At 38.9% G+C, this 25,736-nt stretch overlaps 2 protein-coding genes across 7 annotated transcripts in view; one reads left to right on the top strand and one right to left on the bottom strand.

The window, feature by feature from the left end:
- The window catches only part of LOC111150652 (torsin-1A-interacting protein 2-like), a 41,247-nt gene extending 29,273 nt beyond the window's left edge, over positions 1 to 11,974 (bottom strand). The window contains exons 1-2 of one of the 4 annotated variants that reach the window (XM_022508145.1): positions 11,747 to 11,809; positions 7,324 to 7,453 (exon numbers count right to left, since the gene is read on the bottom strand). The gene's annotated coding sequence lies outside the window, so the exon portion shown is untranslated. Of the gene's footprint in view, positions 1 to 7,319; positions 7,454 to 10,766; positions 11,217 to 11,746; positions 11,810 to 11,929 lie in introns of those variants that run through there. The other 3 variants (XM_022508146.1, XM_022508144.1, XM_022508147.1) reach the window with 3 other exon arrangements.
- The window catches only part of LOC111150651 (torsin 1A interacting protein 1), a 41,735-nt gene continuing 27,449 nt past the window's right edge, over positions 11,451 to 25,736 (top strand). For 2 of the 3 annotated variants that reach the window (XM_022508140.1, XM_022508141.1), the window contains exons 1-4: positions 11,451 to 12,086; positions 13,707 to 13,784; positions 17,600 to 17,659; positions 18,584 to 18,628. In XM_022508140.1, coding sequence (XP_022363848.1) covers positions 11,612 to 12,086; positions 13,707 to 13,784; positions 17,600 to 17,659; positions 18,584 to 18,628 — 658 coding nt within the window. In that variant the 5' untranslated portion in view covers positions 11,451 to 11,611. The remainder of the gene's footprint in view (positions 12,087 to 13,706; positions 13,785 to 17,599; positions 17,660 to 18,583; positions 18,629 to 25,736) is intronic. The other variant, XM_022508142.1, reaches the window with a different exon arrangement.

Raw genomic sequence — 25,736 nt, forward strand, 5'->3', positions numbered from 1 at the left:
AGCCTGCTTCTCCCTCCCTCTGCCACCCCCTCCTGGTTGTGTTCCCTCCCTCCCTCAAATATATTTTTTTTTTTAAAGGAAGGATACAGATCTTCATTTTTCTCATAAAATTGTAAGCAACTATCTCTTCATAGATATAAAAGAAGCCTACCTGATGCTGGTGTGGAAAAGAAAGTTCATCTAAGCATATTCCCATAAAGGCATGCATCTGCGTGCAAAGATTTTCACATGGTGACTTTGTGCTAAATTAGAAAAAAGAACTCTTCCTGCAAGTAAGCTGTAGCCCAGAGAACCTCACGTAGCCCAGTATTCCACAGTAATCCTTTGTCTGTGAGATAAAAAGGCTTACTAACAATAACTAACACCAAGTACCACTACGCGTTCTAAGCACTTTATATATATTAACTCATGTAATCCTTACAATAATCAATTTTATAGTTAAGGAAACAGAGGTTGAGCAACTTGCAAAGGTCACAGGTCACTGCAGAGAAATCAGTATCTGAATCCAGGCAGACTGGTTCCAAAGCCTGTATCTTAACTACCAAAGATAGTACCTTTTTTTTTTTTAATTACATAAATGATGTTTTTTTTTTTTAAATTAACATATAATGTATTATTTGCTTCAGGGGTACAGGTCTATGAATCATCAGTCTTACACAATTCACAGCACTCACCATAGCACATACCCTCCCCCGTGTCCATCACCCAGCCACCCTATCCCTCCCCCCAACACCCCCGCAACCCTCAGTTTGTTTCCTGAGATTAAGATTCTCTTAAGGTTTGTCTCCCTCCCCGGTCCCATCTTCTTTTTTTTTTCTTTTTTTTTTTTTAAGATTTTATTCATTTGACAGAGAGAGAGAGAGAGAGAGAGAGAATGAGCGCGAGCTAGCTCACAAGTAGGCAGAGGCAGGCAGAGAAGAGAGGGGGAAGCAGGCTCCCCGAAGAGCAGAGAGCCCGATGCGGGGCTTGATCCCAGGATCCTGAGATCATGACCTGAGCCGAAGGCAGAGGCTTAACCCACTGAGCCACCCAGGCGCCCCCCATCTTCTTTCATTTTTTTCCCTCCCTTCCCCCCATGACCTTTTTGAAGCAGAAACAGTTAACCTTTAAAAAACCCCTTCAAAAACTCTTTGCTACTCTTCAATGGTGTGTATGTACTGAGGTGCGGGTGGAGAAAATCACCTACCACAATTTTCCATTTCCAGACAAAAAAATCTAGGATAGGTTTAGGGAGTCCTGAATCCCTTGAAATTACATCAAAATTTTTTATGTACACTTGTGCTTTTTTTCTGGAAAGAGAATAGATACTTTTAAACTCCCAAAAACCATTAGGTTGTTAATGGTTCCTAATCATTTTCTACCAAATGTAATTTTTATTCCAGCACATCCCTCCTCAGATCTCATTTTGGAAGGATGTCTAAACAACGAGCATTCTTCCAATAATTTCATTTTCTCATTTTTTTATTAATCAGATGTCTGCCAATGTCAATCTGCCAATCAAAACTTCAAAGAAGATAATTATTGTTACTAGCCCTAGTTTAGAAATTTTCAGTATTTTAAACTGCAGATAAATATTCAAAATGCCTCTATCATGAAGTCGGAAAGATTTAGATATTCTGGATTTGTTTCCTTCCTCAACTCGTTGTTAGCTTATGTTAAAAGCAGTTGACTTAAAGTAAATATATAATTACTACTTGGCTCATAGAAACGCTGAAAATACCGTGACAACCACCATTCCTCTACTGATTATTAAACATAATTGTTTAAGTTACCCAGGAAACTAACCATGTAGTTGGCTCAACGCCAAGTACTATGGATATATAAAGAAAAACCTTACAGGACTTCCAGATGTCCATGGAATCCAGATTGGAAACAATGCTTTGGGTAAAGGTTAAAAGTCTTCAGATGGATATTAAAAGACTGCATGTAGAGTTCATAGGAAATTCTGGAAGGCCCACAGAAGAAGCAAGGTTTTCAAACCTTTTAACCAGCAACAGTGGGTAAAAACCAAAGTTTAAAGAGTTTCCCTACTACACAAATGCTATACAAGAGGAAAACAAAAATCAGGTTTTTCCTGTGTGTAAGAACTACAGTAAAGTTAGGATTCTTCCTGAAATTTTGAAGACAATTTAGAAAATAGCACTTTAACTGCAAAATGAAAATGAAATTCTAACCCACTGAAATCTGTATCTACTAATAACGGCAGCTTAATACACATTAAATATTTATCTTCTCTAAATATTCTATTTCATTCTTTGCTATTTCCTGAATGGCTGTTAGTAAGCAAGCTCAAATCTGCCTTTGTCAGACAAAAATTCTCTTGTTCTTTTTATGGTAGGATAATGTAAGTCTCAGACTGAGTCAGGATTGGGGTGACTTCTCCAGGCAAACATATTCCTTAGAATTCAGCCTCCACTAACTCTTTAAATATATAAAATCAGAAGACAGATATACAGAAAAAATATAAAAATATAAATTAAACCATGAGTTCCCATTTTAATTATTTTCTTCCATGGAGTATTATATTCTAAGGTTAACCAATTAAAAAAAATACCTCTTTTTTATATGAGACAATTTCTCTGATAAGTTTCATACACAAAGTCAAACCATTCAAGTTTCATATTTTTTAGTAGTTTGGAATTTATAGGCAGGAGATTAAGGAGCATGGGCATAAACAGGAACGTTCTTTTTAAGTTCTCATAATCTAAAATAATTGTGTTAAATATATCATGAAAATAAATGCTCCTTAGAAAGTCTTCAGACTGTTTTGTGAGAAACTATTTCTAATTTGGCAGTGTTGGAATCAGTGAGAAAAGACATATGGATGACAATCTTCAGCACAACTTACCACATACACTGTTCCCTCTTATAAAGAACACATGAGCCAAACAAACAAACAAACAAAAAAACGATCCTGAGTTGGAAAACAGCTGCCTCTCACTCCGGCAACTGACAGACAAAACAGGTGTATGTGTGGCCTGCAAGCATACCTACAACAGAACAGCTGCTTCAGACATTTATGCGTACATTTCAATTGACCTTGCCCTAATGGCCCAAAAGTCACGGTTCAAATTCAAACACCAGCAGTAAAATCTTTAAGGTTAATACACAACTTCCAATAGTGGGACCTAGTGCCAAGTTCGGGTATTTCTATTCCTATACGTATGCTATTTGTGTCTGTGTTTAAAACTAAATTTCTAAGTCTTGCTCACTCCTCTGGACTATATTTATTGTCATAATATGCCAGTATTATTCTCTATCTCGTAAAAAAACTAAAATCTTAAATAAAAAAACCAAGAAACTAACATTGGTACACATCAGTTAACTAAACTACAGACTTTTTAAATTTCACCAGTTTCTCCATTAATGTCCTTTCTCTGTTCCAGATCCTATCTGGGATCTCATATCACATTTAGTTGTTAATTCTCCTGAATCTCTAAACTCTGACAGTGTCTTAGTCTTTAGTTTCTTTTGTCTTCTGTGAACTTACTTAGTCTTTGTGACCTTGACACTTCTGAAAAGTAACTGTCAGTTATTTTGTAGAATGATCCTCAATTTGGGTTTGTATAATGTTTTCTCGTGACATTTCTCATGCATTTTTGGCAGCAGTATTACTGAAGAAATGATGTTGTATCCTTCTATCTGCATCATATCACTGAGTTCATGATGTCCATGTCCTGCTATTGGTGATGTTAACTTCAATCATTGGGATAATATGGTATCTCCAATGCCAAGTTACTGCTTTTCCTTTCCAGCTGTAATTACCTTGAGAGAGTTTTTCAGAATATTCAAATATCTTGATTTTCCTCAAACTTCCATCCACTAGCATTATAAGTGAATTTTGTCTGCAGTAATTACTACAAGGGCACCTGGGTGGCTCAGTGGGTTAAGCCTCTGCCTTCGGCTCAGGTCATGATCGCAGGGTCCTGGGATCCAACCCCACATCGGGCTCTCTGCTCAGTGGGGAGCCTGCTTCCTCCACTCACTCTCTGCCTGCCTCTCTACCTGCTTGTGATCTCTGTCAAATAAATAAATAAATCTTAAAAAAAAAATTATTATAGTGCTGTATGCCTGATGATTTTCTACTTCCTGCTTTTCATTCATTTCATTCACTGGACTTCCTCAGTTAAGAAAGAGTTGTCCCTTTTCCTGTTTGTTTATTCAACTATACCCATTCAACGTGGATACTTAATTTTGTTCCCTGCCTTAAAATTCAATACTACCATTATTCATTTTGTTGCTTAAATTGTTCCAACTTTGGCCATTTGAAGCTCCTTCAAGTAGGTTCCCGTGTCCTTTCGACAAGCCTCTAAATTTTTTTGAGCATTTCCTTAATTTCAAGCACAAGATGTTCCAGGCTCCCTGCTTCAGCCCTGGGATCAACAGTGTTTCAAAAAAAATCCTCGGTCCTTTTAGCAAAAGATAATGCTTAAAAACCAAAGTTTCACTGTCAAATCAACAATTTGGATAGCCACCACTATTTGTTTCCTTACTAAACTCATTAGCTGGAAATCATTAGCGTCATCTTGGAGCATATTAGAAATGCAAATTCTTGGACCTGACCCCAGACCTACTTTAACCAGAATATTTGAGAGGCTGATGCAGGCTATGTTTTAAGAGGTTTGACAAAAGATTCTAATGCTTCACTACGAAGTTTGAGAAACACTACTTTGAAGAAGTTTTCTTTCAGTGTAGACCCTTTGTTTAATAAACATAGGAAAATTTACTCTTAGTAACTCACCTTGTATATAAATCATACTTTTACTGACACAGCTAATAAAACTATAGGTGAATGCTTCACTTGTTCAGACAGTCTACACTTCCCTATTCTTCACTATTTTCCTATAAAAAGATTTTTAAAGTGGTTACAGTAATTATAGATACTGTTATACTTTTATACAAAGAAGTTTTAAGTCAGCCTCCAGGATCAATTCCTGCCTACATATACGACCTAACTTCCAGACACTGAAGGTACGAAGATAAAGCCCTTGCAGCACTGTACTCTAGAGTCAGACTGCCTGGGCTTGCACAGTTGTTGAACTCCTCTCTATGTCTTCTGTTTTCTTAACCACAAAAAGGAGTAACACTACCTAGAAAGAAGAGGCACTGAGGGTTAAAAAGATAATGTACCACATTTGCCACTATGAGGACACAAAAGAAGCCCTCAAAAACTATTATTATTTGAACTTGGGCTAAAATAAAGTTCTGCTGTTTCTTCGCTAGATCAGAATAAAGGCAGACCCAGAGAGCTTTATTTATATAAAACTCTCAGAAGTTAACACACCATTCTTTCAAATTTGACTTTTTGTAAAAAGGTTATTATATTTACATTATGTATACCTATGGTGAAGGGCTAAAGGAATACACTTAAAAAAAAAACAACAATTTGATCTGTTGAGGTAGTGAATTATAGGTGAATTTTCTTCCTTTCTGTTTTGATTATCAAAATCATGGACCAACTTCCTCAGTGTTAGTAGCCCAATTAGTATTAACAGTTCCCATCTATTGAGTCCTTAAACTATCCTATTTAATACTCCAAATAACCCTATGCATCTCAATTTTGGAGATGAGGAAAGGAGCTCAGAGCAATACAGCCACCTGCCCAAGTCACACAGTGACAGAACAGGAATTCAAACTCAGCTCTGACTCCAAGCTCAGTCATGATCAATGATGGGGACAATCATTCTTTATTCACAACAAGCTTGAGGGGTGCCTGGGTGGCTCAGTGGGTTAAGCCTCTGTCTTCTGCTCAGGTCATGATACCAGGGTCCTGGGATCTAGCCCCACATCAGGCTCTCTGCTCAGCGGGAAGCCTGCTTCCCCCTCTCTCTGCCTACTTGTGATCTCTGTCTGTCAAATAAATAAATAAAATCTTTAAAAAAAAAAAAAGCTTGATTTGCTGTGCAAAAGTTAAAAGTGTAGTCACTATATGGACTTACGTCTTGTGGGACACAATAGTAGTCATAAGATGTAAAACACTAATGAGATTTTAACACAAATTCTATATGCAAAATGAGAAACAGAAAGCAGATAGGGCTACTCTGAGCAAACTTCCCGTAAGGAAATTCAAATGGAGCTTCAGAGAAAGGTGGAGTTCCATAGTATACAGTTTAAAATAACATCTCAGGCAAAAATGAATTACATACAAGACATAAGACATTACTAAAATACTCCAAAATCCTCAAGTATTATTAGCTAAATTTGTAAGTTACTCTATTCATAAAGTTACAGGAGCTCTCGGGCTAGTATTTTCTCTATGGTAGCAAGGAAGATACGGGAAATAGAACTTAAGTGAGTCACTCATGGTTATGTGATGAACCAGCAGTGAAACTGGTAATCAGGTTGTGGCCTCTGCCTTCAATATAATAAAAAAATTACTGAGGAGAGGATCTCAAAGTTTCCGTAGCAAATACCAGTTTTTCAAACCGTTGTAATCCACGCAGGTGCTTCCAAGGACATTTTTAGTTCTTCTACAATGAAGTTCCTTTTTTTCATTAAATGATTTTCCACTAGCCATGTATATGTTAATCATGTACTTAAAAAATAAAACTGATAAATATGGATAGATTCCATGGCCCTAAATCTTTTCCTTGCCCCCCAACAGCCCCAATTCTTTAAAAAAAAAAAAAAAATACGGACAAGTAAAGGGTTTCTCATACAGATCAAAAATAAAATGTTTTAAAACTCAGAGACAGGTAAAACTGAAACAAAAGCAGTATGTAGAATCAGATTAAGAAACTCTATGTAGAAAGTCTAACAAGCCTGACTGATAGAACACTACACACTTTCCTGAAGGAAGAAAAAGGGGTAAACTTTCACAACGGGTATGAAATTCAACTGAGAAAAAATATGTATGTACATATATAATATGTAAACAAAAAAATAAATGTAGGTTCTTACCAAAACTTCAAACTTAGCCCTTTTTAGCACCATTAAGGCTAAAAAAGCGGGGGGAGAGTACTGTTTTATAGGATAAAGATGACGAAATAATGCCACCCTGTTAGGCATGCAGGTAAAGAGTGTAATCTCCACCTGCACTGGCCGATTTCCCGTTTATATTTTGAGACTTATAGGAATTCTAATTCTCGTCTCAAAGTCCAAACCAAACAATTATTCCCACCTTAATTTGTTTAGTGTTTGTAACATCTGATTTCTCTTGTTTTACTCCTAAACAAAAATATGCCCCCAAACTGCTCCGCTTAAGGTTTTTTGCAGTACCGAGGTGGGGGTGGGGAGGGATTATTTCAGAAAAATCTCTCCAAAGAAGATATCAGATAAAATATTAGCACACGGAAAAGTTGTATATACATTTTACTTACTTACAAATTCTAGCAGGGTCTTAAACTGTGAACTGTCAACGTCAGGGGAGCCCTTCGGGTGTTCTTTCCGCTCCACGACGCAGCCGGGCTGCACCCCTCCTTGGACGCGGCGGATCAGAACGTCGTCCCAGCTCCTGTCCACGTGACACGACCTCAGTGGGGAGGGGAGGAGCCCGCGGAATGCTGGGACTGGTAGTCGGCCCGCCCCTCCTCCTCCTCAGGACGCCCCCCCCCCCCTTCCTCCATTCTCCCCCCTCCACCCGCCAAAGCCCGGGCGAGAGGCGTGGCGAGGGCGCCCCACAGAGCCGCCCGGGACCAGGTCCCCTGCAATCCCACAGGAAGGCACCCATCTCTGCAAAACCACCACAGACTCTAGTCCTTGTAAATTTACAGGCTGGAACAACCCATGGCACCAACTCTGTGAGGGGCACTACCCAGTAATGGCAAGCACCAGGCAGACGTGACTTGGAACCTCTGCTAGGTGTGTGTCCGCAAACGAGTTGCTTAATCCAAACCTCCGTTTGCTTGTGTCAAATGGGGGCAAGGCTCTTACATACATACCTCATAAGGTTATAGTGAGCAAACGTGCTAATTAATAAACGTAACGGTATTTGCTAAATGACAGTAGTAAATTTTTTAAAATAGCTATTATTTTGATTATATAAATGTTAAGATTGAGAGCAAGGAATTTACGCTAGAACGCGTGATCAGCCAGGGGCAGCCAAGGAAGCCTAAAATTCCTGTTCCTGATCAACACCAATTCAAAACAACACAGAAGAAATCCCTCTTAAAGCTCACTCTTCCCTTATTTTTTCCTCGTAACATTTCTGACCAAGACACTATTTTACTTACTTTTTTATCTGACTCCCATAGAATATAAATTCCAACGCAGGGTTGGTTGTATTTTAGTCTAGTCTTGCACTGCTTTATCCCCAGAACCTAGAGCAGGGTTTGTCTAGAACAGAGCAGAAGCTCAAATATTTATTTGGTTAACGATTCTTCATGTAGTGGTGATTTTGGGTGCCTTCATCTCTCATTCTTTCTGCGGAAATCACAGAAACACTGTGATTTGGGAACATTCCTAGATGTTGCAATTTCTAATTCAACAAAGAATAAGTATTATATCCCACTTACTTTAACTTTTTAAAATTTCAGTATAACATTTCCAGACACTTTCGTTTGTATTAATGGTCTTTAAAATATTTTTACTTTTACTTGTGAGAATGGGGAATGAATGGAGTAAGCTACTATTTCTTTAGTTTACTTTCTGAATATTTTAATCTTTAACTTATGTTGCTTTTCTACTAAGATACAAAGTTCTTTCCCTACTGACCAGAAATGTGATTATGCTCAAAGAACTGATAGATGCTTTCTCAGTAAATAACTGGATTTCTGCTTACCCTAAACAAAAAACTCTCCTACAAAAATTACATTATTTTTAAATGTTTCTTTTAGAACAGCTGCTTTAGAAATCCAGTGTCAACAACACTAGACTTCTAGACCTAGGCATGAGAGCTGGGTATATAAATGATGCCAGTCATTTAATCTGAATTATAATTTTTGGTGTATGTCTTTCTCCGAATAAATGGCAAATTCCCTAAGGATAAAGAATACACGTTAATTTAACCCATACATTTACCAAACGTCTATTCTGTGGCAATACGGATGTTTGATAAATATGTAAATTAAATTATTTGTTATAATCATTTCTTCTCTTCCTTGACTTTTCTTGTGATCCACTGAATTCCTCTATATACCTCAAATTCCTGAAGTAACTGTCTAACCTCCAGAGCTCAGGCTCCATCTTGGGATTGCTGACCCAGCAAGTCCCTTACACTATTGGCTATGAATCTACTGCCTCTAATGTCACCTCTTATGGGCCAGCCTTGTAGTTTGGAAAATATCTACAGCAGCAAATCTGGTTTGACAAGAGCTTAGCTCTACCTCACAGTTAGTGATGAAAGCTGGTATTCGTAAGGTTGCTAGGTGTGGGAGGCAGGTATGGCAGAGCTAGGAATACGTATCGTTAGCTAGACAAAAGAGAGAAAATCCTAAGCAAATATATGTGTTATCATCAAAGTTACCATACCTGTGATTTTATGATTCCCTATTTGTTTCTTTGGAAAGCCAAAACCATTAGTTTCTTTCCTAAGCCTTTACAAGCAGCTAGTGTAACACAGTACTGATTATTCAATGATATGAAGATCATTTTCTTTGATTGTTCAGTAACATATAGAATCTCTCATCCTTTCTTTCTTAATATGTCCCCAAACCTAAATTTAAAAGGCTGTGTCCAAGTTCCTACATAGAAACTGTACTGGTAAGTGTTTGAAAGAGGTACTTACTATGCATTAATGTTCATAATATGAGTTTTGTATATTAATACTATAAAGTTTTATATTATTTAATAATTACATTATGAAACTTTTATTATGTTAATAATGAGCAATATTATAGGCACCTTATAGAGAAATCATTACTTAAATAAAAGCCAGATTAAAAATTAAAAATTAAAAAAAATAAAAGCCAGGTATTACCATGTATCAATCATTTCAGCATTTTATCAGAGAAGAATTAAGTCCCACAAATTTTCCAAATACTCTATCATTTTATCCAAGCCGATAAAGGAGAATACACTTTTAATTTTAACTTAAAAGATTAAAAAATAAGTAGCACCTCCTTTGTTATTCTTCCTCCAATTTCTTTGGCTATGTTGTATATTGTAAACAAAACTAAACTAAGCTCCTGACAGGCTAAGCATGTAACCAGGTCTGAAGCCGAATTTATGAACTATTAATGAAAACATAGTAACACCTGAAGATTAAATTGAAATTTTTGCCCAGTTATGCAACGGAGTTGCTGAAAAGCATTCTAAGGTGATTTAAAACACCTGAAGTAAACATCTTCCGTTTTCAGAATCATTCATTTTAACTGGTGCCCGAAATTACAATTTTTTAAAAAGACTTTATTTATTTATTACTTGAGAGATCACAAGTAGGCTGAGGGACAGGCAGAGAGGGGACGCAGGCTCCCTGCTGAATAGAGAGCCCGATGCGGGACTCGACCCCAGGACCCTGGGATTATGACCTGAGCCGAAGGCAGAGGCCTAACCCACTGAGCCAAGCAGGCGCCCCCGAAATTACATAATTTCTTCACTCACTAAAATCAATTCTAGGAAGCCCTCCAAGAAGACAAGTGTGTATGTATGAGGTAACATTACTCTTTCTCCCAAATACTGACCACCTCTATGTCTAAATTTGTCTAAATATCTGCAGATTACCCACGTCTGTAAACATGGTATAGAGAGGTGAAACAAGTAACTCTCAGCAGGTTCTCTTACTCGGTAAACTAAATACAGGAATCCCTAAGCCAAATTCAGTAGATCACATCATACCCAGAATCAAAATAAAAACAACGGATCACAAGTTAAAATTATATTGCTCTTACTTAATCCGAGTATTTCTCAATGTCCATAACACGGCACCACTTGGGTTTCTGAACAATGCTACCGGAACAGAGCTTTTACAGGAATGCCAGAAAGAAGACTGCATAAATTCTGCAAATGGAAATCCACCCGTGTGTGTGCGCCTGCAGATACGATTTTGGACTCTCAACAGGTGACTTAAAATTTAAAACTCGCTGCCTTCTTAAGGAGCTCAAAACTGAAAAATTTTTCCAAGAAAAGACGGCACTTGTCGACCTATCTTTAAACCATTACTCCTCCTAGAAACACCTGGAAAGGCACGGCTAAGGTAGCAGTCGCTCAAAAACGTTCCAGGAAAACTGCGCAACAGCCTGGGGGCGAGGACAGAAACTTCTGCACCCGACTTTCGCTCGGCCTTTCCCAGAGACTCGGAACCCGGTGCCAGGACCGGCGTCTCCTGCGTGCGGGTAACACTCGCCACGAGCAGCTGGGTTTAGGAAAGGCAATTTGCCCGGCCAGTTGTCCATTCTTCGTCGTCCCCTCCCTCCCTCCCCCAAGGGCAAGGACAGCGACGTCGTCCTCCCTCTCCTCCTCTTTGGTGCCTTCAGCCAGGAGGCGGGAGTGACCCGCAACAGCTGACCCGGCATAGGCACTGCCTCTCCCACAGCCCTCAGGACACACCATGGGCCCAGAGGCAGGTTTGCAGCACAGCAGCGACGACGCCGGCGGCGGCCCCGGCGACTCTCAACTGCCTCCCTGACCACCGCGACCACCGCCCAACACCACGAGAAGTCGTCGCCACCAACGACAGGACAATCTACGGACCCCCAAACCACCTTCGCGATCGACTCAAGCTAAGTCAACAACTATGGCGGGCGACGGGCGGCGGGCGGAGCCGGGGAGGGAAGCTTGGGGGATGTACGTCACAGCCCGGGCCCCCCTACGGGAGGGAAGACGCCGGCTCGCCCCTCAAAATGGCGGTGCCAGTGACGCGCCTGCGTACCGAACTCCTTCGCCGTCGCGCCACGGCCGGCGGGAAGTGAGGTTCTCAGAGGAGCCGCCAGAAGTGTACGGCGACTTCGAGCCCCGGGCGGCCAAAGAAAAGTCTCCGGCGAGAAGACGAGTCCCGCTAGATGAGTTCCGGCCTGATTCTGCAAAAGAGGAAGTGAGAGAAAGCGCCTACTACCTTCGGTCTCGGCAGCGGAGGCAGCCGCGACGCCAGGGAGCCGAGGAGATGAACACGCGAAGGACTATCCGCCAGCAGCAGCAGTCACAGCAGCCCCTGCTCCAGCCGTCTCCGGTTACCACCAGGAGAGGGTTACGGGACTCTCATTCCTCCGAAGGTGAGGCCGCCGGAGGGAACAGTCTCAGCCGCGAACCGGGGAGCGAGCGCAGCGCGCGGGTGCTAGCGGCGCGTGTGCGCGTGCCGGGCGGGCGTGCGTCCCCGCGCAGCTCATCCCCGCCCGGGCTCCTGTGGCTCCGCGGCGCGGATGGGCGGGCGCCCCCACGCGGGGTCCGCCCCGACCGCAGGCGGGGAAGAGGCGACGGCGGGAGGCTTGGAAAGGCGGTCGGGCGGAGCGACCTGAGCGGGCAACTGTGCGCATCCCTGGGCATCCCCTTGGAGGCTCCGAAAGGCCTCTTTCTGCAGGCCTTTATGGGGGGACGGCGGGTTGGGGGGCGGGCGGGACAGCGGAGCACTTCAGGCTCGGTTTCACTTCGGTCCCCTCTGTCCTGCGGATGTTGCTACCAAAGCCACTTCCATTTCCTCTAACTCTCAGAGGCCACAAGTCCCCAGCCGAGAGTTAGGGTGCCATGTAACCCTCCAGTCCTTTCCCATCGCCACCCAGGTCGGGGGAGAGAGAGGGGAAATTTGGTCAGTGGGCGTTTCGAGGGATAGCGTAGTGGGTGAATGGACTGGAGTCAACCCCCCCCCCCCCGCCAGTATTTACACCGAGGTGGGTTAAGGCAGTTATACGGAACTAGATCCCTAATGCCTGATAAACTTGAACTCTTTCTCAAGTATGGTGGTCTCTGCAAAAATTCTTAATTAGTTTTCCTCTAAATGGGCAGAAAGGATGTTGGCAAAGCGAGTGTATGGTTTTAGGTAAGTCACTGGGGAAGAAATTCCCTTAAGCCGTCCACTCCCACCCACCACCTCTTTCCCCATCTAACACTGAGTCACAGGTGAAGTTTGGTGTTGGCCACCTGTAAGGCACCTATGAGCTAAAATTCCCGGGGTTTGAATCACAATGGAATTACATAGTTAGTGGTAGCCCATTGCCAGATTCAAAGAGGAGGTGGATTGTCAGCTCAGCGGAGTACTAGACAACGCTTGTACCTGCTGATCCATGAAGTGCGGACACATTTGAAGATGCGTTGATTTTGAAAACTTTACGTTAAAGAGATGTAAGCTGTTGTTGGGTGTAGCTACTCAAGACAGTTTAGCCCGCTTAGTTTTATCTCTCTTTCAAGATTAGAAACTTCCTGAAGACAAAAGATCCCATCATCTTTGAAGTTAATTTTATCTCCTTCGATATCTGAAGACAGCTTTGCGCTTTGCACCGGCCCGCAATAAATAGGTTACATTGTATTGACTCTGCCGCAGAGCCTAGTGCAGTTGTACAAGCTAACTTTTTTTTAATACATAAAGGATTTATTTCTATATTAGTCAGTCTATGAGGATCTAAACATTCTTCACACTTCTGCTTTCTTCCACATCATTTCTGAAACTCTGGCCCATCTTTTACATTTCTAAATTAATATACCTTTTTTGTAAAGCATCAGAGCTGAATAGTTGATTTTAATGCTGCGTTAAGAGTAGTTATACCCGAATTCCTTTGTTTTGGTAGATCTAATTACACATTTCTAAAGAAATGAATTACTTGCATTTCTGCTTATGTATTGCATAAGCTCTACCCACGTCATATGTTCTGAATATTGACAAATGTCATGTCTGTTTTTAGAGGATGAACCATCTTCACAAACTATTTTAAGCCAGACAGTCCCAAAGAAAACTATCCAGAGAACACCAGAAATTCCAGGTAAGAAAAGTGATTTTTGTTGCCTGATCTGCCAGCTTCTTTGTATGTACACATTATAGCCTGGTTCATCAAGGATCCCATATCATAACTTAACTCAGAGGTTCAGCGAATCTTCTCTATAGATTGTTTCTGGAATTAAACCATACAGGCATATGTCAAGAAAAGATGGGATGGATACTAATTACCAGCCACTTTGCATATTCATTCACATAACTCTGCCGGGTAGATGTACCCATTTTATAGGTGAGGGAACAGGAGCTCAGAGAAGCTAAGACTCTTCCCTACAATTAAATGATGTATGATGGAACCAAAATTTATGCTCAGGTTTGTCTTCTCCAAAGCCTTTTCATTTTCCCCCAAGTACCTCATTGTCACTCTGCTCTGTAACAATTAGCATCTCAGTGAAGTTCATTAAGTGTATCTTGCATGAATATGTAGCACTACTTTCCATTTAAAATGGATTAACTGGGGGGTGCCTAGCTGACTCAGTCAGTAAAGCATGGGACTCTTGATCTCAGGGTAGTGAATTTAAGCCCCATGCTGGGCATGGTGCCTACTTAATAAAAAAATAAACAAAATAAAATAAAATGGGTTACATAGTCTGGATGATAAAATCATGACATGATATGGTCAGTATTTCATCAAATCCAAAATGTCATCAGTTGTAAGATTCACATCATTGTTTTATGTACCACCTAGAAGGAAGAAATGCTGCCAGTTAAACTCCTAATATGCCAGAGATGGTCTGATGCCTCCCAATTTCAGAGATATTAAAGTGGCAGAATATTTGTGTCTTAGTATCTATGTAACATAGAAGTGGGTTACATTGATCGTCTTAAAGTCTTTAAAATTGAGTTTTAAAAAACTGTTTAAACTATTTTAAAAAGCAGGGGAAAGGATTTAGTTCAGTTATTAATGTTTAGTATCCTTTGGTTTTTAGTTCCATTTATTTTCAGTTTGCTTTTTTTGATATCAGGAAAGTCCCACAACCATAAGTAGTGGTAACTATGAAATTGACCATCCCTGACCTTTTTTTTTTTTTTTTAAACTCATATCTTGACTTGTTTCCTTATCCATTGCTCTGATAAGATAATGCTTTGGGGTGCCTGGGTGGCTCAGTCAGTTGAGCATCAGACTCTTGTTAGCTCAGGTCATGATCTCAGGGTCTTGGGATTGAGCCCCACATCAGGCTCTGCACTCAGCGTGGAGTCTGCTTGAGAGTCTCTCCCTCTTCCTCTGCTCCCCCTCCTATGGATGCACACACTTTCTCTCAAATAAATAAATAAATCTTTAAAAAAAAATTATGCTTTATAATTTATTCTATTCTCAATTTAGAATAAAGTTCAAGTTTAGTTCCAAATAAACATACCCTTTATATTTAATGCCTATGTTACTATATTAAGATTATAAACTCTCTTAGGAAAATGCTTCGAGGGGCACCTGGGTGGCTCAGTCAGTTAAGCGTCCAATCTTGGTTTCAGCTTGGGTCATGATCTCTTGGGCGGTGAGATCAAGCCCTGCATAGGGCTCCCTGCTCAGCAGGTAGTCTGCTTAAAGATTCGCTCCCTCGGGGCGCCTGGGTGGCTCAGCCGGTTGAAGCCTCTGCCTTCGGCTCGGGTCATGATCTCAGGGTTCTGGGATCGAGCCCCGCATCAGGCTCTCTGCTCAACAGGGAGCCTGCTTCCTCCTCTCTCTCTGCCTGCTTGTGATCTCTGTCAAATAAATAAATATAAAATCTTAAAAAAAAAAAAAAAAGATTTGCTCCCTCTGTCCCTTCCCTCATTTGCACGCATGCATGCTCTCTCCCTCCTCCTCTCTCAAATAAATAAGTAAATCTTTAAAAAAAAAAAAAGACTAAAGACCTAAACCAAGGGGCCACCTTCTAAAGCAGCTTAAAAAAGACAACTACATCATTTGTCATCCTGTTTTTGTAAGTCATGGTAAACATCGATCATATTAATTTAGAACAGGTATACAGTTTGAACCCTTATTGTTCGAAGTTCCAGAATTGATTTATTTTCACATTAAAATAGCCATTGGGTTGTTCATTCAGGTTACTCCATGTACACTTATATAACTGTTCTGTAATCAGATTCATTCTTTTCTGGAAATCATGAAGCTGGTGTTACAATGTGAAATTATATTAGAATTTCATTTGTTGTTCTAACGATGTGGTTTCTAGCTAAACCATCATAGATAAGTTTTTCTTAATGCCTACTATTTTGTCACAAACATTTGATTCTTTGGGTGCTGAACATTTGACTCTTTGGAACATTCTTTCATTCTTCAGATATTTGTTGAGCACCTGCTTTTTGCCAGTCCCCATGCTAGGTGCTGGGCGTGCAGTGGTGAGCAAAAGCAGTCAAGGGACGAAGATTGCTACAAAAGAAGGACACTTGCTATTTTATTCTCTAATTCCTCTCTTTGGTACTCCTTCTCCTTTAAATATCTTATACAAGGCTATGTATATCATAGAGCATAGGGAAATTGCTTCTTAAAAGATGGAACTGAAATAGTAATTGATGTCTGTAGATTAAATTGAGCTTTAGGTTTTAAACCTGAAAAGGGTGGGAATACAGAAGAGGAAAAGAGGAAAGTTGTAATGATGGGATTATGAACGTGTACAGGATTTTTAAAGCTGTTTCTTTAAGTTCCAATACCTGATGTGTGAAGCACGAGCAACTAAGGTAGATAGTTCATAAAATCCTAAAGCTGGAAGATTGAGGGAAGTCATCTACTCAAAGTTTTTATCAGGGCAGGTTGTCAGCCTCCATACGTATAGTCCCTGATCATTTTCACTGAAGTGGAAATCATTGCCTCACTATCTGTTCTGTTTTGGAGACAACAGCAATAATTTATTTGTTTAAGTAATGAACTAAAATCTACTTTGTTGTAACTTTCTCTTATTGATCTTAGTTCTGCCTTTTTTGAGCTATGTAAAATCAGTGTAATCACTTCTCTACATCTGTGTCTTTAAGATGCATAGAAACATGCTCAGTAAGTATTTTTTGAACAAACGAGCAACTGATCCTTCAGAATATCTCTTCTAGATACTTGAAAGGGGAAATTAGGTTAAGTCCGTTTTGTCAGAACAAATACAGGCAGTTAGTGTAACGGAGGGGACCAGTGATAACCAGTTCAGAATGATTTTCACAATTATACCGAGACAAACAGAATGCTTTTTACAGAGACAGATGAAACAAATGTATTATAATCCAAATTTAGATGTATATTGGACTTTTAGTTCACGTTGTTTAGGGCTCTCTGATAAAACACACCTTGGTTTGCTAGGTTAACATTTTATCTAATGGGATTGGCTTTTCCATTAACCCTATGCCATTGAATCTTAGTCTGAAACAAATCCTGGCTGAATTAACATTTCATTTAAAATTAGAGCTTGAATTTCTTGAGTACACCCAAGGTTAAAATTTGGACGGACTATATTAACTCTAAGGAAGTTAACCCAAAAATTAAAATATGCCAGGAATAATCCCTAATGAGGATAAGCCCCAAATGGAATAAATAATTGAGTTGCTGTTGCAGTGAAAATTTTGGTTCTTAATTGGAACTATTAGAAGAGTTTTATTTGGTATTCTTTTCTTTTTATATAAATGTGGTCTGTTCAGAAGAACTGCTTATCTTTCCATCACGTTCATAAACTTTTTATGGCAGGAAACTTGTCTATAGTTGACCATTATATTCCCATACTTAATGAAAGGCTCAGAAAAACCTTTGTGGAATAAATAGATGATTGTATAATAAATTTGTATGTTTGACATTTCATATTTTTTTAAATGCTTTTTCTTCTATATTAGTGGTGAGTGAAGATCCTATAATCAGCCTGCGTAGACCCCCTCTAAGAAGTCCAAGATTTGGTAAGAGATTGTTTTGTCTCTTGGTTTAACTGTTTTATAAATATAGTTTTATTTTTAAATAGGTTAGTACATGTATTCGTATGGTTCAAAATTTTAAAGTTACTAAAATATACGATGAAAAGTCTCCCTACCTTCTCTGCCCTTTACCTACTAAGTCTCCTCATCAGAAGCAACCAATGTCTTCAGTTTCTTAGGTCTTTTTTTAGAGATATTTTATGGAGATACAAGGAAATTCATGTATTAATGATATTTTCCTCCCTTCTTAACACAAATGTTAGCCCAGTTAACACTCTTATGCACCTTCCTATTGTCTGTTTTTATTTTTACTTATTTTCCATTTACATATATAAAGGGCTTCCTCATTATTTTTAAGAGGTTGTTCTTATATGTTGCTATGATTCTTTTTGTTAGCATGATGATTTTAAACTAGGATTGGGAACTTTTTATTCTTCCCAGCATAATGCTACTAAAAAAATCAAAACTGAGGCTTTATACCTCAGGGCTATAAAATTTTTCTGCCTCATTTATATTTCTTTTTGACTAAGACCTCTGAAAATGTTACCCTTAAGTTGATTTCATGACTATGAAAGAAAACTAGTAAAGTTATTCCAAGCAGTTTACTTCTGCTTCATTTTCAGAGTTTATTAGTCAATAAGGGGGCTTTATCATGGGAACTAAAAAAGAACCTTATTTATCTTCCCATTAGGTTTTTACTCCTCAGTCCTTTTCTTTAAGAAAAAGTTAGGATGGTTTGCTTTTTTTTTGTTTTGTTTTTTGGGGTTTTTTTTGATGGATGGATAACTGTTATTTTAAGTATTGTAATGATAAAGATCTGTTAAGGTTTTGATGATGAACCTGTGGTAGAGTACCATATGATGCATTTCCTTTTAAGCTCTAATCATTTTCTTGCTATCTCTCTTGCAGATTCGGCATACAAAACAAATGGAAATACTAAAATGAGTGAATTAGGTTTGTTTACTTCTAATTTTTATAGGTTTTTTTTTGAGGGTTTTGGTTATCAGAATACAGGAATATACACATTTAGTCCCGGGCTTGAGAATATTATTTGTTCATTATCTCAGCTTGTGGGACACTGTCCCTATGGCCTTTATCTTTCTTAATTGCCCTTCTCTGAAATTACATCATTTGTCATATTATTTAAATTCATAAATGAAGATGTAATAACAAATACATTTTAATTTTTATTAGACTTTGTTAAACTCAGACTCCTGGGAGAAAAGGGATATCAACTTTCGCGTTCACATTTTTTCTTGATTTAGAAAGTAAATTCAAGATGTCTTTTGCAGTAAGTTCAGCATCCTTTCCGATGTTTGCTGAACTGGTTTAAATGCTTTTCAGTGTTTGCTTTGGTGTAGGACATGAGATACCAAGAGTGAACCTACATTGATTGTGGTTGGACTTAGTTTTAAATTTAGAGATGAGTCAAAAAGGAAGGAAGTCTCCCTTTTTTTTTTTTTTTTTTTTTAAGAACTAGTTGCAACTTCTTTGAAATTCATCTTTCACTTAGGTTCAGGCTGATTTCTTAAAGATTCAGGATTTAGTGTCTGGCTACTGAAACGTTCTTTACATTATGCAACTCGTGCACTCATACCCACCAGTTTCTCAAATGCTTTATTTAAACCCCCCCCCAAAATTTTTTTTAAGTTATAATCTCTTAATTGGAAGAGAAGTTGGAGCTGAAATAATTCAGCACTTTTACTTTCTATTGTAGATTTAAAAATTATTTTTATAAATACTTTATAATAAGAACTAACTTTTTAAAAACTGCTTTCCAGTTTAAAGAAAAATTTCTACACGATTGCCAGAGAATGGCATCTTCTGATTCTTTTTTATGGTAATATTCTTAGAGTATTAAAAGTGGCTATTCATGGAGCTTCAATATTATTGATATCCCCAAACTGTTTTTTACACTCTCCTTCCTGCTGCCCCATTCTGACCCTTTCCTCAAAATCATGGTTGACATTGAATATAAAGGTAGCTCTCTTAAAGTATGGGGAGTCAGCCTCTGAGTAAAATCTTACTTGCAATCCTGTTTTTGTAGAGTCTATGAGCTAAGAAAAGAGACTTTGTGTGGCTGGCAGAGTCTCAAATATTTACTATTTGGCCCTTTATGGAAAAAGTTTACTACTCCCTGATTTATATCAGTGGCAGGAATAGAGACCACAAATCACCCAAAGTGACATTTGTTTAAGAGTAAATTCAGACAGTTACATACTTGCCTGGATGTAGATTTATTGTAGCACCCCATTATTAGCCTCTGTGGACACCACAAGAAGACAGGAGATACAACGGCTCCTGTATTCTAGCTTGTCTTCTCTTTGAGAAAGCATGAGAGTTTGATTTATGAAATTTCTTTGTCCTCAGACAAAGCACAAAATAAAAGTTTTATTTCCTTGCATATCCTTCACTTCTCACACCAACACATTTGATAAGTCTCTAGGAATAGAAACTCTGTAATACAAATATACCTGGAACTTTGTATTTTCCTTAAAAACTGTAACCAAGCAAAAGAAGGTGATACAGTTAGTAATTGGTTTCCACCAGAAGAGATGGTTGTAAGTGATCTATTCTTATAACAAGCAAGTTCCTAAGACTTCTGAAAGTACCTTTCCCTAATTGGTCGAGATTATTGGAAAAGTAGTACCTCCTTAACAGCTCCTTTAATTATTGCCATTTGTCTACTAAATGGCACAGCTTTTATGATTTTTTTCCCTCTTGGGCCTGCTTTATTTGGAATCGGGGGCCGGTGGGGGGGGGGCTCTAGGCCTGCTGGGCCTGCAGCAGTGCTCACACTGAGCTGATCTGCCTGTCAACAATAGAGCCCACTGTGCCACTCAAGGTAGTATACTGCTCCGTGCTGTGTCTGTAGTACCACAGGCAGCCCATGTGGCCCACGAACAATGACCCATTGGGCTAATGACCCATAGCTCCTTCGGCGATAACTGGTTGAGGGCAACCCCTTTGGTCTTGGCCATGAACATGGCCTTCTTGGAGATCTTGTGGTCCTGATGGAATGGCATCCCTTTGCGGACCAGGTAGTAGGTGATGTCAGTGGCCAGAATGTCTAGGCTAAGACCTATACCATGTTCTCACAGTGGATCTGAGGGACACCAGTGGTAGGGAATGCTGAGTCCTGGAGATCCTGGGTGGTGAAGCTGCCAGCCCCAGGCCCAAGCTCTACTCCCCTCAGCCAGGATGTCCCCAGCTATGGGCAGATGTACTCAGACCTAGCCTATTCTCTCTGTTTTGCCACAGCTTTATAATATTTTAACTTTTTTTTTTCTAAAATTAAGGGTATTACTGCTCCAAATAAGAGTTTAATTTCTCAAAGCTTCTGTGTAAGCATAGTGAAGAATAATACCTTTAAAAAAAATAAGTGTTTTTAACCTTCTACATGCAGAAGCCAAGGAGTTTAAAAAAGAGGAAGATGAATACAAAAGAGGGAAATGAAATTAAAACTTTTGTATAGTCCTAGATGCTGCTGATTCATCATCAGTTGTATTTAAATATTTATATATTCTTTGCAGCTTAGGTTAAAAAGATGAAAATGGAATGTTTAAAACCTTGCATGAAACCTAATTATTAAGCACAAATTTCACATTATTTTCTTGAGTTGTTAAGTAATGTTGTCATGGTGTGAGAAATATTAACGAAAGCCTTAACTTAAAAATTTATTCTGTGATATAAAAATCTATTCATTTATTAAACAAACATTTTATTTTTAATAACCTTCTCTATATCAGTGACTGGCCTAAATGCTAGAACCATAACGAGCCATGGGATTTTTTTTCTCTAGCTCTTATACTCATGATCTAATGGAAAAGAAAAACATGTTGGAAAAATTATTATAATTTTGTAAGTGTTAAAATGGTACTATGTGTATGTGATAGCGTGGAGGAGAGGTTGGGAAGGTTTCATGAAGGAAATGGCATTTGACCTGAATTTTGAAGGGTCAGTAGCAAGCAGAGTGGGGAAAGAGATTTGCGGGTACTTGTAAATGTCGTGTAATAGACATCTCTATTTATCTTCAGAGTCTATGCAATATGAGAAATTAAACCCTTTTGCATTAGAGACAATAGTCTCAGATTAGCTGTGACTCTGAGATATGTTAAATAACTTATAGGATGACATTCTAACAGTAGACTTGGAATTCTTGACCTTCATTTACTAAAATGAAAACCATGTTAATCATCTGCCTTCAGTTTGGGTCATGGTCCCGGGGTCCTGGGACCACGCCCTGCATCAGGCTCCCTGCTCAATAGGAAGCCTGCTTCTCCTTCTCCCACTCCCCCTGCTTACATTCTCTCTCTCACTGTCTCTCTCTGTCTGTCGAATGAATAGAATCTTAAAAAAACAAAGTTAGGGAAACTTAGTTTTAAAAAAATTGTAAATACAGGCAAGACAATGGGTAGACTGACATAGTGATGATTATTATCAAATCAAATAAATGTATAGGTTTTATTGTTATTTAGAACATCTGATTCATGACATATCATTGGATTATGCATAAGGCATAAGGATATTAGTGATATTATCAAGATAACCTTGTTTAGCAAGTTACTTTTCATGTCTTGAATACTATTGATAAATATTGTTAGAAACATAAAATTCTATAGAAAGGGCTTTTAAAGACTAGAATCAAAGTTTTAAAAGTGTTCAAAAATCGATAAAATCCATGATATATTGAATACCTCAAATATAATGATAGAAAAAATGGGAGCTCCCTTATATAAATTGGTTAAAAATTTTTTTAAATTATCCCCAGACTGATTAGATAATACATACATAAACAAAACAAAGGAAATCGAATTTTAGGCAACCTGTATATGAGGGATTGATTATTAGGTGAATCGGCTCTAAAGAAATTGACCTGGAGTTTAAAAAGTACATGGAAATAAATTAGGATCGAAAAGGGAAGGATAACTGCACTATATACCCCCCCACACTGGTAGCTCAATGAAGGAATATACAGATTCTGAAATCAATTCAGCCTTAAATTTTGCTATACCAAATAATTTTTTAATTATATTTATAATTTATATATTTAATATCATTTAATATAAATGTGACTTCAGCAAAACTGCTTTGTAAATGAGTTACACTTAGAAGTTGTTGGAACCTCAGAAGAGTTCAGCACTCTGTCGTTTCTTTATCATTAATTTATCTTAAAAATTGAGGTATTTCTGGTTTCCCTCCTTTTGCACATGTAAGAAGCTTGGAAGTCACCATGCCAACCTAACAATAAATAAACACAACTGAAAAATCAAAAGCTCTTTTTGGATCTGTGAGAAAGGAGAGAACACAGGGCAAATCCCTGCCTCCCAGAGTAGAGAGACAAATACAGGATATCTTGGCTTCCCAAGAGCAAAGACTGAAAAGTGGAGACCTCTGAGGAACCAGTTCTGGGGTAGAAAAACCTGAGCTATAACTGATCAATTGTAAGAGGCTCCATGTGAAGTCTGAGAGTGAAAAATGCCAAGGGGACCCAGTCATCATGGTGCCCCCACTGTACTGTGAGATTTACCTCCATGAGCTCGACCAAATCCCCATAGTAAATATCAGAGAAAAATTCTCTCATGCTTTGGCAGGGAGAGGGGGGAAAGGAATCATTTGGAAATAGTCCAATTAACAAGGTCTGTCTTCAGGGCAGTCTAGTTAACCAGACCCTGACCTACTGGAGTATTATCAGTATGCAACTGGGGGGGAAGGAAAAGACCATACTGCAGGCTACTCTAGACAACCTGTCCCACCTAAGGAGGAAAGAAAAACATTGTAGAACCACTTGTGAAGTTCACAGTTCAGAGGCATAAACTCACTGAAAGACTAAGAATTACAGGACTATGGAGCCCCTTCCCTCCCCCCAGACCTTATCACTGCATTACTGAAGGCTTGTTTACAGCAATTCCTTTTACCCAGTCCATCATGTTCAGCTCTCAGGACAAACTCTTGAGATTAAGATTTGGTGTCAAGACATACACAAAGGTGGGTGCCTGATTTCGGCTCAGGTCGTAATCTCGGGGTCGTGAGATCAAGCCCTGCATCAGGCTCTGAACTGGTTATGGAACCTGCTTAAAGATTCTCCCTCTTCCTCTGCCCCTCCCACATGCATATGCATGCATTTGTTCTCTCTCTCTCTCTCAAAAGAAAAAAAAAGGAAAAGACCTATCAAAGGGAAAAAATAATTGGAAGAGCCCACCAACATCAGAACCGGATATGACAGGAATGTTAAGAGTTATAAGACCGGGCGCCTGGGTGGCTCAGTGGGTTAAGCCACTGCCTTCGGCTCAGGTCATGGTCTCAGGGTCCTGGGATCGAGTCCCGCATTGGGCTCTCTGCTCAGCAGAGACTGCTTCCCTCTCTCTCTCTCTCTGCCTGCCTCTCTGTCTACTTGTCATCTCTCTCTGTCAAATAAATAAATAAAATCTTGAAAAAAAAAAGTTATAAGAACAGAAATCTAAAACAACTATGATTGATTTTGCTAGAGAGTCTAACGAGTAGAGTAGACAGCATGCACAAACGGACAGGGTAAACAAACAGAAATCCTAAAAATCAGAAAGAATTGCTAGAGATAAACAAACACTCTAATAGAAATGAAGACTGCCTTTGACGGACATTGTAGATTGGATATGGCTGAGGAAAAGAAAGTTCTGTGCTAGAGGGCGTATCGATAGACTACTCAAATAAATGATAATGTGATGTGATAGAGGCGTTAACTATGCTGTGATCGTGGTAATGCAATATATAAATGTATTAAGTCAGTATGTTGTAGACAGACTTACACAATGTTTATGTGTCAGTTACATCTTAATTTTAAAAACCAGAATTCTCAACCAAAAAGAAGTATCAAGGACTGAAAAAAACAACACCCTATATAGCTATAAATGTTTAACACACATAATGGGAGTGGCAAAAGAAGAAAAAAGGGACACAAGAAATACTTGAGACAATAATGATTAAGAATTTCTTCAAGTTAATATCAGACACCAAATCACAGATTCAGGAAGCTAAGAAAACACCAAGCAGAATAAATGCAAAAAAAAGAGAGAGAGTAATACACCTAGGTGTTTATCATTTTCAAACTACAGAAAATCAAAGACAAAACCTGAAAGAAGCTAGAAGAACTGACCTATAAAAGAAAAAAGATAAGAATTACATTCAAATTTTCTTCAGAAACCATACAAGCAAGGAAGGAGTAGAGTGAATGATTTCAAAAAAAGTGTAGAGAGTAAAAGACCAAGCCTAGTACCTTGCAAAATTACCATCAAAGGTAAAGCCTTTAGCCAGGCTAACCAAGGAAAAAAGAAAAAAGAAGAGATAAAACTAAGAAAAAATGTCACAAATTACTACATATAGAAGCAGAGGAATTGCTTCCCAGCTCATCCTGTGAGGCCAGTATTCCCCTAATACCAAGCCTAGACAGATACAAGAAAACAAAACTACAGATCAATATCTCATGAATATAGAAGCAATAGTCTTCCACAAAATATTAGCAAAATGAGTCCAAACTACGAAAAGAATTGGGCACATGACTGGTTCAAGTCAGTAAAGCTTGTGACTCGATCTGGGGGTTATGAATTCGAGCTCCACATTGGGTGTAGAGATTACTTACAAAAGATACACTACAACCAAGTAGAATTTGTCCCAGGTATCCAAGGCTGGTTCCACATTTGAAAGTCTATCACATCAACAAACTAAAAAAGAAAAGTGACATGATCCTATTGATAGATGTAGAAAAAGCATGTGACAGAATCCAACACCCATTCGTGATAAACAGGAATAGAGGGTATCTTTCTCAGTTTCACAGTACTACAAAAAATCTAAACAGCTAACATCAAAATGGTGAGAAACTGGAAGCTTTTGTATTATTACAAGTGCTAAAAAGAAATAAGCTGTCAATCCATGAAAAGACATAAAGGAACCTAAATGCATACTTAGGCAGAGATGGTCCTGCTCACCTTTCCTTGTTAACATTGTGCTGGAAGTTCTGGCAAATGTAGTAAGACAAAAGGAAACAATAGGTATACAGGTTAGGAAGAAAGAAATAAAACTGTCTTTG

The sequence above is a fragment of the Enhydra lutris genome, unplaced genomic scaffold, assembly GCF_002288905.1.
Source record: "Enhydra lutris kenyoni isolate GAN:26980312 unplaced genomic scaffold, ASM228890v2 scaffoldscaffold24, whole genome shotgun sequence".
NCBI classification, from domain to species: Eukaryota; Metazoa; Chordata; class Mammalia; order Carnivora; family Mustelidae; genus Enhydra; species Enhydra lutris.